This window comes from Ictalurus furcatus, chromosome 5, assembly GCF_023375685.1.
Source record: "Ictalurus furcatus strain D&B chromosome 5, Billie_1.0, whole genome shotgun sequence".
In the NCBI taxonomy this organism is placed as follows: Eukaryota; Metazoa; Chordata; class Actinopteri; order Siluriformes; family Ictaluridae; genus Ictalurus; species Ictalurus furcatus.
This window is the reverse complement of record NC_071259.1, coordinates 30,031,229-30,042,219: the sequence shown is the minus strand read 5'-3', so window position 1 is coordinate 30,042,219 and position 10,991 is coordinate 30,031,229. Positions and strand designations below refer to the sequence as shown.

At 43.6% G+C, this 10,991-nt stretch overlaps 1 protein-coding gene across 3 annotated transcripts in view; it reads left to right on the top strand.

Annotated features, from left to right (window-relative positions):
* Positions 1-10,991, top strand: part of plxnb3 (plexin B3) — a 115,132-nt gene that overhangs the window by 70,940 nt on the left and 33,201 nt on the right. For all 3 annotated transcript variants that reach the window (XM_053625688.1, XM_053625689.1, XM_053625687.1), the window contains exons 4-8: positions 2,600-2,728; positions 4,302-4,402; positions 4,614-4,746; positions 9,665-9,824; positions 10,525-10,633. In XM_053625688.1, the coding sequence (XP_053481663.1) occupies positions 2,600-2,728; positions 4,302-4,402; positions 4,614-4,746; positions 9,665-9,824; positions 10,525-10,633 (632 nt within the window). The remainder of the gene's footprint in view (positions 1-2,599; positions 2,729-4,301; positions 4,403-4,613; positions 4,747-9,664; positions 9,825-10,524; positions 10,634-10,991) is intronic.

The window sequence follows — 10,991 nt, the reverse complement described above, 5'->3', positions numbered from 1 at the left end:
GCGATGAATTTCATCAATGAATTTCCATCAGAAATGGAAAAAAAAATGTCACGTGATCATGTGCTGTTAGTCAGTTACACTATAGGTTCAGCTACATTACAGCTACATTCACTGGCCACAGTGAGGAATAACATCTGACAGTCCGTTAAGAACGTTGTACTCGGTCGAGAACACGCATTTACTTTTTATTTATGTTTTGGGTGTTTTGTTTTGTCTGTGGCGTTATGAAAAAGGATTTCAAACGCTTTCCGATGCGCAATATTTTAAATAATTGAAAACCTAAATGCAGAATTTGATAGCTCTGCTATGTGTGTCTATGTTAAGGGCGTAACGATGTATCGCGGTACGATATATCACGATGCAGAAATGTAACGTAGTGTCAAGTTATCGTAGCGTCACGGCGATTTTTGTATTACGATACGACGTCCGTTTTATCCTGCAGCCCGCTTGCAGTCACGTGAGCGTGACGACGCGCGAAATTCAGACGGCCGAGGGCAGGAAGTGAAAAGCAGAACGGACGAGATGGAGGAAAGTCCGTACCGTACAGGTTTAGACACTATTGCAAGAGAAAGGTATAAACACAACATATGTTGGACGTGATCCTTATGTTATGAAGAGGAGTGAATTTTTTTTTTATTATTATTTGATTTTTTTTGTTCTTCTACTGAATTGAAATACTTTCCTGCCACAGAGGCGGTAGACATCAGCAATTACCTTGTCCTCCAGACATCCTTGTACTCCAGAAAACAAATAAAAGCATACAAAAGTATGGAGGTATGCAGCTTTTTTGTTCGTGGTTGGGTCAGCGACCTCCGTACCAAGGTGCTCCACACCGAATATCGTTTGGTTTTCACCCGGGTGAGCGGCATTTCTTTCTTTCTTTATTTTGTCCTGTGGATTAACCTAGCAACAAACATTCAACGCTGCCGCGCCTCTCGATGCTAACGTTACGGTCGTTTACTTTACGTTATCAGGTCAACCAATCTCAACGGTCCGCCGAAACGCCACTAAAGGCACGGATCATCGCCGAACAATTACTTTAACTTTACAAAGTACGGAAGCTGCTAACGTTACATAAACGTCGTATTAACGTACCATTGACAACGTGGTCACTGCACGCACGAGCGTTATCCGACTCGGCTCCTCCCGAGTCAGATAACGCAGGCGCAGGTTTACAAGCCACTTTCTCCTGCGTTTTTCAGTCAGTCTCTTGCATTTTTCCCCTCCATATGAACAACGACTTTTGGTACACGTGAAACGCTCCTTGTGGTTTGTCGGTCCGATCGATTCGAGCAACTGTAAACGATACGAAACATAGGCACTGTGGTTCTTCCTATTAATCACTCCCTGCCCTCCATCTGCGTTTCACGCCACAGCAACACAGTGTTTTTATTTTGTAATTTTTGGCACTTTTACTGCTTTAAGAAGTTCTCTCTTAGGTTTCAGCGATCTCAATTCTAAATATATGTTAAAATTCAGTTTTATTGTTCGGTGACACACCTCGTCAGTTGTTCATTTACATACAGAAGGTTTCAATTAAATCCTGAAATATTGTAAATGATTTACGTTGTGTGGACAACAAAGAAAGTCATTGAAAATTGTTACTGAAAATTTTAATTCTTAAAAAGTTTGTTCAAAATGTCGTGATCGTATCGTGAGCCGAGCGTATGGTTACACCCCTTGTATATGTATGTGTTTACATGTTTGGGTACCTCTGCATTTGTGTATGTAAAAGAGATGAGAGGGCTTATCTTGGTGAGGAGTGTTGGACCCGGAGGAGCTGGCCCCCCCTCGGTGCATTGTGGGTAGGCAGATAGGCGCGACAGCCGCTACAGCAGCTCCAGGCCTGAATAAAATATTAACGTCCAAACACGATTGTTTACAGCATCGAACTCCTCCGGCTAGTTTCATTCCAGCCTCACACCTGCCCTGTATGTGCACACAACACACACACACACACACACACACGCGCGCTCTGAGACTGGTGTGAGTATGTAAACTAATGCATCGGGTATGTATGAGAAGCAGAGCACAGTTAAAAAGGACATGCTGCCGTTACATTTTAATGCACAGTTGTCAGATTTAGTGTTGTCGTGTAGATGCTGTGTGTAGACGCTGTGTGTAGACGTTGTGGGTTCTAATGTGAGTGTTTGTGTGGTGTGTTATTGTCGGATTAGTTTGTCCTCCATAGAGCAGTGAGTGTGTGACTGCAGGTGTTTTTTCATGTGTATGACTCAGTAGTATGCAAACAGTATATATGCACTGTGTGGCTTGGTGTGTGTGTGTGTGTGTGTGTGTGTGTGTGAGAGAGAGAGAGAGAGTGGGCAGGTGTTTGTCTACGCAAACAGTATTGATGAACTGTATGGTTGGTGTGTGTGTATGCAAATGGTTCAGGGGCTCAGTATGACTCAGTATGTGTGTGCGCGAGCGCAAATGGTTCAGGGGCTTAGTATGATTCGGTATGTTTTTGTGTGTGTGTGTGTGCACAAATGGTTGAGGCATTGTGACTTGGTGGGTGTACACATGTGTGGGCAGGTGTTTGTCTACACAAACATTATTGATGAACAGTATGGCTGTGTGTGTGTGTGTGTGTGTGCAGGTCTTTGTTCACGTGAATGGTTCAGGTTCTCAGTATGACTCGGTGATGGTGGACCCTCAGAGCTCCGTTAACCCTGACCTCTTGCTGGACTCCACCTTACGCAGTGTTTACATCATGACTGAGAGGAAGGTACGTTCAGCTAAACACACACACACACACACACACACACACACACACACACACACACACACATACACACACACACGCACGCGGCTCCAAACAGCAGTAAGTAATAGAGGTAAGTTGCAGTTATTGCCAGTGTGTGAGTGATGTTGCTGGCCCTGGGCTGTGTACACACTCGCCGTGTTTACTCCGTATATTACACGCGATCCTGTGGGAGTTCTGACCCACTTACAGCCGCTGACCACAGGTACACATACAAGTGTCTGCAGCTGAGGGGAAACTGCTTTGTTAAAGAATCGTCACTGGTGTGCAAAGCAGAACTCAGAAGTGAGATTTTGCTGTTAGTTAGACTTACGCGATACTGATCTTTCCCTGATTTACCTTTAGAAAAAAATGTAATTGCGAGAAAATATCTTAACAGTTTTGGACTTCAGTTTTTTTGTTTGTTTTTTTGTATTTTCAACCAGGCAGTGACATTTAAACATGGCGAGTGAATATAACGAGCTAGGATGCGTCAGGAGAGGCGGAGACGGACGCGCGTGCAGATCGCTTTAATACAAACGCCACCGAACACAAAACGGGAGCTTCGAACAAGTGGCAAAAATCACTAAGGCTAGGAATAAAAATAAAACAAAGACCATAAACACAGCAGCAAGACCAACGCAAAAGACGAGGCGTGCAGCACAAACTGTGCCTAAGTGCTCGTGAACATGAACGTGATTCAGGCGCAGGTGGTCATGTGACCGTGATGCAGTGAGGGGCAGTGGCTGCTGGGAACTGTCGTCCAGAGTTAATTCTCTGATATTACACGACAAATACCACTTTCATGTTTAATTGTCTCTAATTGTCACTCTTTAACGTAGTTCGGTTAAATGGTGCATAATAAAACCTAATTAAAGCAAATAATAATAATAATATAAATAAATATGAACAGTAAACGTAAGGCAGAAGTCAGTGATAACCGCATCACCATGGTTACAGTGTATGCTTCACACGAGCTGCTTTTTTCCCCTTTCATCAGCACAAAAAAATCTTTGCAGCCAGCACCCCCCCCCCCTTAGTGTTAACCTACGTTTAACAGAAATGTGTGAAAACACCAGACTTATCAAAGTGTCTCACGTCCTTCATACGTAGACCGCAGAGTATCACAAGAAGAGGTTTTTCTTGGTGCCGTAGTGCGCAGCGTAACCCTCAGCGCTGTGCGCGAGCGGATTGTGAGTCGCATCATTAATCGTACTAACTGCTCTACTGATCACGGCGGCTAAAGGCTATCCGTCGTCTCGGATCACGAAGGAGCAGTCGAGATACGGAGATTAGGGCTGTCAAATTCCCTTACAGATAGCATTTCCAGTTTAATTGCTTTACTGATTTAAGTATTCAAATATTAATTATCCTATCATTTTATACTCCCAGAGCTAACATTAGGAGTCGTGTGAGAGTATGAGCTTGTAATTTAGAAATTGTGCAATTGTTACGGAAACACACTTTCTTCAAGATGATTTGCTCATGACATGGCATATTTGACACCGAGAGAGTCACTTCAGTGTCATAATTGTTTGTGTGTGTGTGTGTTTCCTAGGTAACGCGTTTGCCAGTAGCTCAGTGTGAGAGGCATTCAGACTGTCATTCATGCCTCTCTGTCCGAGACCCCTACTGCGGATGGTGCTCACTAGAGGGCAGGTGAGCCTCCTGTCTTTTCTCTACCCCTCTCCTCTTTTCTCATATTATCCTCCTGTTCCTTCTCTTTCACCCGTCACGGCTCTTTTTTTCCACCTCTCCACTCCGTTGCTCTCAAAAATGCAGTATTTATCCATAATGCATAATGGATTCTGTACAATCCATACAGCCATATTGATGTGATCCCTTTTGCACATCACCGTGTGTGTTTCAGGTGTACTCGGAAGCTAGAGTGTGCCCGGCATTCCCAGCCTCACCACTGGCTCTGGAGTTACGGTCGTGATCGGCAGTGTGTGTCCATCCAGAGTCTGGATCCAGCCATCCAGAGCCGGGAGGAGCAGACACAGGTACACACTCGCACCGCAGCTCACAGGATCACATGCAGTACATTGCTCATAATCTGGAATGAATTCATTCTGATTGAAGATTCTGAACGGACTCTTTAAAGTGCACCTATTCTGGGTTTTTCAGATATTCCCTTTCGTGTCGTGTGTTATAGAGCTGTTTGTGAATGTAAAACGTCTGCAATGTTTCAAAAGTCAAAGCGCACGACGAACGGAGTTATCGACTCGCAACAGAAGGAATCGATTCTGAACAGCTGAATCGAGTCGTTAGTGATTCCATGCGTTACTTCCTGTACTAACCTACGTAGGTTTGTAATAAAAAGCCCCGCCTCTGGTCTTCATCGGCTGCTCGCTGACAGGCGGAGCTGAAACTCGTTACGGTAGTGGGCGTTTCCTTTTTGAAACACGCTGACAGCGGTAGACCAATCACAACAGACTGGGACATCTGACCAATCAGAGCAGAGTATGCTCTCTGAAAGGAGGAGTTTAGAACGAATCCTTTAGAACGAATCATTGAACGAGTCGTTTGTGACACTGAGGGGAAAAAGGTAATGGTACAATTTAAATTATGAGCACGTCAAAGTGTTTTTGGATCTCGGATGCATGTGAGAGCTTTAAAACAACATCAGACACTTTTCAAAACCATAATAGGCGCGTTTAAAACGTACATGCTGTTTATCCAAGTAGCAGTGATTCAGTCTGTAAGCCCAGCGTTTAGTCACCGGTCGTATATATTTTTTTTTAACATGACTCACGAATGATGTCAGTCTGAGCAAAACATCCTTTAAATAATCTTAAAGGAGAACTCCACACTGAAAAGAACACACTATAGTTGTTGAACGTCCCATTTCCCCCCTTTTTCTGCCGTTGGAATAAACTCCACTCATCTGGGAAGGCTTTCTGCTAGATTTTGGAGCGTGGCTGTGGGGATTTGCGTAGAGGTCAGAGCGAGGACGTCTGGGGTGCAGTTCATCCCAAAGGTGTTCAGTTCAGTTCGAGGTCAGGGCTCTGTGCAGGACGCTCGAGTTCTTCCACTCCGATCTTGGCAAACCGTGTCCTCATGGAGCTCGCTTTGAGCACAGGGGCATCGTCATGCTGGAACAGGTTTGGTCCTGTGAAGGAAAATCGTAACGCTACAGCATACAAAGACAGATATCCCACACAATTGTGTGCTTCCATGTTTACGGCAACAGTTTGGGGAAGAACCAAAAATGGGCGTGATGGTCAGGAGTCCAAAAGCTTTTGGCGATATAGTGTATCTTTATATTGGAAATATTTGTGATGTGTTTAGTGTTGTGAGTTGATGCTGTATTTTTTGTTATTCCTGCGAGTTAATGGTTAGCAGTTGTGCCTCAGAATGCAATGCAGCCACACTTTGCAGTTGCTCCAAGTAGAGATTTGCGAGATGAAAAGAATGGACCTGAAACACGGCTGTTTATAATGTACGAGACCTCGGTCAAATTATCAACAGATTGTTCGGGCTGCATGCAAAACTACCTACTCACTACTGAAAATATTCTAGGATCACGCTTTTCTTTTCATCATTAGTGTTATTTGTTCTACATCGGTTTTTTTTTTTTTTTTTAACCAGAGCTTCTATTTGTACACACTGATCTCAGTGACTAAACAGTATCTGCTGCCAAACGGCTGAATTGAACGAGTCGGATTATGGGTGTAGCCGAGTGGTTGGAGGCTGAATACGGACTCACGCTGGCACCGTGTAGATAAGGTTAAACACTGCTGCATCGTGGCACGGGCTGCTACTAGGCCGTGAGTATCGGAAACACAAAACTGGCACTGCCTTGGCAGTTCGGTATCAACATTTACATTCGCGCAATCACGTAAAACGCTACTACAGCCAGTCCTTCAGGCCGTGCAGTAGAATAGTTTGTTTATCAGGGTAGAAACAGTCTGCTAGGCGTGCAGAGCGTCTGAAATGATCCCCTCAAAAGGGAGAACGTACACTATTATTCCAGTTAATTCTACTACGCTTGGGATTTCGAGGCGTGTACGTTGCGGCGTCGTAGTTAATGATATTAATGTGTTTGTTGGCAAAACCGTGATGGACGAGACTGACGGGGAAATAGCATGGTGCCTTTTAACACAGCAGGGACGTTGGTAGAAATGAGCGGGGCTGAGCGTGCCACTGAATGCATCCGGTCGCTGTTTACATGCTCTAAGTGTATAATAATGATAACCGTCACGTTTGATGGATGCCGCTACACTTTGAGCTCAGACCAGGTGGCCTACTCCTACTGTTTCACTCCACACTGAGCGTTCTGGCCTTGTAGTGCACCGCAATCAATAGGGATTTGAACATGAAAAAACCGTTTATTGAAAACATCTAATAAAATGGTGTATTTAATATTATTATTATTATTATTATTATTATTTGTATTTTTTTTTTTAAATGAAGGGGCTGCGTACGTCGCACAATTAATTTTTCAGACATGCGAAAGCGATGCCGTTAAAACTAATAACTCTTAGGAAAAAGCGGTCAGATTTCTCCCTCGCTTGTTTTTCATCGTTACAGATTCATTATGAGGCTGCAGTTAACGAATGAACTTGAACGACACGCATGCGTATCAGCAGTTAACGAGTCGCCAGTCGCGAGGAAAGTCGATTAAAGATCGCCGTTAGCGCCTGGTACGGATGACATCGTGCTTCTTTTTTTTTTTTTAAAAGGAAGACGACACGGTGGCTGAATAAATCAGAAGGATTTTCCAGGTGCTGCAGTTTAACACTATTATAACCTGTTTCTGATTACACAGATTTCAATTTCGTCACCTTTTTTTTTTTTTTTTTTAATGAAAATTGAAGAAGGTTCCAGAGCACAGGTTTTATTCATTCTACTTCCAGGTTGTGGCTCTATTCATGCTGAAATCTACCCCAGTAGGCATTTTGTATCATATTTAGATTCATGAATATTTGATTTCTAGACTTCTGTGGTGAAACGGGTAAAGGGTCGATATTTTTCTTCTTTAGAAAATAAAAATATTCCCTTCTTTTATTTATTTATTTATTCATTCATTCTTTATTGTGATTTTTAAAATGAAACGAATGCAGCGTACTCCAACCATGCAGTCATCCAGATGGTATTTTTCAGTTTCAATTTCAGAGGATTAAAAAAAAGGAAAAAAAAAGAGTCGCTTACAATAACACTTGAAACGAAGACAAACTTTCCAGTCCAATCTGAGCCGATCAAACACTCCTCAGATTTTCACCTTACAAAGGGAAAAAAAAGACATCGAGAAAGCTGATCTATCAACTCGGTGATATCACGGGCCGTGCACCGGGCAGCAGGACCGACTTGGATTTTTCTTCAGTGTGATGATGATGGGAAATGACCCACACTGACAAACTGAGGCTGTTGTGTTAGCTCAATATTTCTAGTTTTAAAAGGAAAAAAGTATCTCTCTCTCCCTCTCTCTGTCTCTGTCTCTTTCTCTCTCTCTCACTCAAATGACTAAGAAGCTAAGAAGCAGCCATAATAGAGTTTGATCCCACTGACAAATTGCTGGTCTGATGAAACATCCGCGTAACTCACATTCTCTTGCGATACAAAAGAGAACCAATTTTATTTTTTGTCCATACTTTCCTATTCAGTCAGCATTCATGTCTGTAATAAAATACCCCCGTTTTCCTTCTTGTGTTAAAACGCTTCAGTTTAAAACAAATGGTAACAACATGATCCCATTATAAGATTAGTGCTTTATTTATAGAACGCTGCAGTCATGCGAGCATGCCGTGAGATCTTTATCTTTATCTTTATCTTTATCTTTACAGCCTGACATTCTGACAGTTTTGATCAGCTCGCAGGATCGCATTCTTTCGGCTCTCGGTGAAGACAGGCCGGAGAATAAGTGATGCGACGCGTAGCGACTGCGAGTTTTTAGAGACGTTTAGAGCGTCCGTCGGATATTTTCTGGAAAAATGATCCGATACGGGATGTCACGGTGGACATCACTTCCTCCAGTGCAATCTCTTCTTATAAAATCACAGAAAAGAGACGATCAGGGCATACGTCAGTAGTCTAGGATGGAATTGTGTCTGTGGGCGAGAGAGAGCTAGAATCAGTGGGGCGAGAGGAGAGAGAGAGAGAGAGAGAAACCCAGACACTGGATTTCCAGATAAAGAAAGTCGCTAGGTAGCACTGGTAAAAGATGGCATTATCTCATATTACGACGTAATGCCGTGTGAGTAGGACTAAAGTGTGAAACAGGAACGATACGAGCTTCGACGTATCTAAATGTTGGTCGTTTTGTGAAGCCGTACAATAAAGTACTTCCTTCTTATTCGGTACTAAATGAAGAACCTATCCGTATAACTTTGCCGCTCCGGGTTCTTTTTGTCATGTCTGTCGTGTTTTGCGAGCGATCTAGACTTGGACACCTCCGTGGTAAGAAGTTCAATTAAATCCGCTCGCCTGCATTGGTGAATTCCCTTGACATTTAATTTCGAGTTTCACATCTCGGCACCCACACGCGCACGTATAAATGACACCGTATTTACTAAAATGCCCGAAAACGATGCTTTTTAAAGAGTGTAAACCGTGTCAGTGTTTTGACCGGAGCCAGTAGTAATGAGCAGTTCTGGAATTAGTTGTCAGTCAGCATGAGACAGTCTGACATGCAATCTGCCTCAGCACACCCCAATTTACTCATTACACACGCCCAGCTGAATTCAGGAGCCTGACAACACACACTGAATATCTGAATATCTCGCGTTTGCGTGCCACCGTGGAAGCAGTCACGGTGGGGGGAAAAAGAATTCTGGGTATTCACTGGGGAAAAAAAAAAAACCCAAAAAAACTCTGGCTCGATTTCTGCTTAGTATTCCCAGCTGCAGCCTTGGCAACGTTCTATACTATGAAAAAGGAAAAAAAAAAAAAAACGTTTCTTGCCTTCTTCTTTTCTCGCAGGTTTCTTTCATGGTGCTGCCATTGCCAGCGCTGTCTGAGGATGAGTCTCTGTCTTGCGCTTTTGGAACTTTGCCCGCTGAACCTGCCATTGTGAATGGGAACAGAATCACCTGTCAATCACCGCCACCTATACGCCTCCCTCCGAGTCCACCAGGCAGCGGTGAGTGTTTTTGATCGTTGTGCTTACTTAGGAAATTTCAGCCTGCCAGCCTTCTGTTGGCCCGTGAACATGCAAATCCACACTAGGGAATAATCAGTTGGGTGTTTTTACACAATTTAAACGGGATATGCCGTGGAAATGAGGCATTTCCGTAGACAGAGGTCTAAATTTATGTTAAAAATAAATAAATAACTACGTTAGCAACAGAAGCACAAGCAAAAGAAAAACAACAACCAAAAAAAAAAAAAAAAAACCACAACCTGCGACATCGCTCTGTAAATCTTAAACGGATTCCTCAGAGAAAAGAATTTCCAGAAGGCATGTTCGAGCAGTAAACATCACAGGCTCGGATTTCACTGATAGAGTTTAGCAAACAGCGATTCCCTGCATGCCTGCAGACATCCGTATCATCGGTTTGAGATAAGGCTGATAGAACTCATGTTGACAGTCTGAAAAAGTTTCGTGCTTTTTTTTTTTTTTTTTCTTTTTTCTTCTTCCCCGCTCACACTCTTGACTCATCCGCTCATTATGAAACCCATCATCAGCTGTGGTAACTTCAGATGTGTTAGGACAGCGAAGTGGTGGTGGTCTGAGATCAGAGATACCGTCAGTTCTTTTAGTGATTGTTAGTGGTTTTGTAGACTTGTTTTGACTCTATGATGTTCTCTCTCTCTCTTTACACCCCTACCCCCCAATCTAGATCACATGACTATCAGGTTAGCGCTGATGTTTGGAAACGTGACCGTCTCTGACACTAATATCACTTTCTACGACTGCAGGGCTGTGGGCAAGCTCAACGCTACCTCACCGTAAGAGCACACATCCCCACACACCCATTTACTCATAATCACACACACATTTACTCATAATAACCACACACTGATAATACTCGCGTTCTATCCATCACTTGGATAGAGTGCGAGTGCAGGGCAATGGCTGGGGGGCAGTTGTGGCTTGGCGGTTAAGGCTCTGGGTTACTGATCGGAAGGTCGGGGGTTCAAGCCCCGGCGCTGCCACCGTTGGGCCCTTGCGCAAGACCCTTAACCCTCTCTGCTCCAGGGGCGCTGTATCATGGCTGACCCTGCGCTCTGACCCCAACCTCCTGGCATGCTGGGGAATGTGAAGGAAAGAATTTTACTGTGCTGTAATGTATACGTGATTAATAAA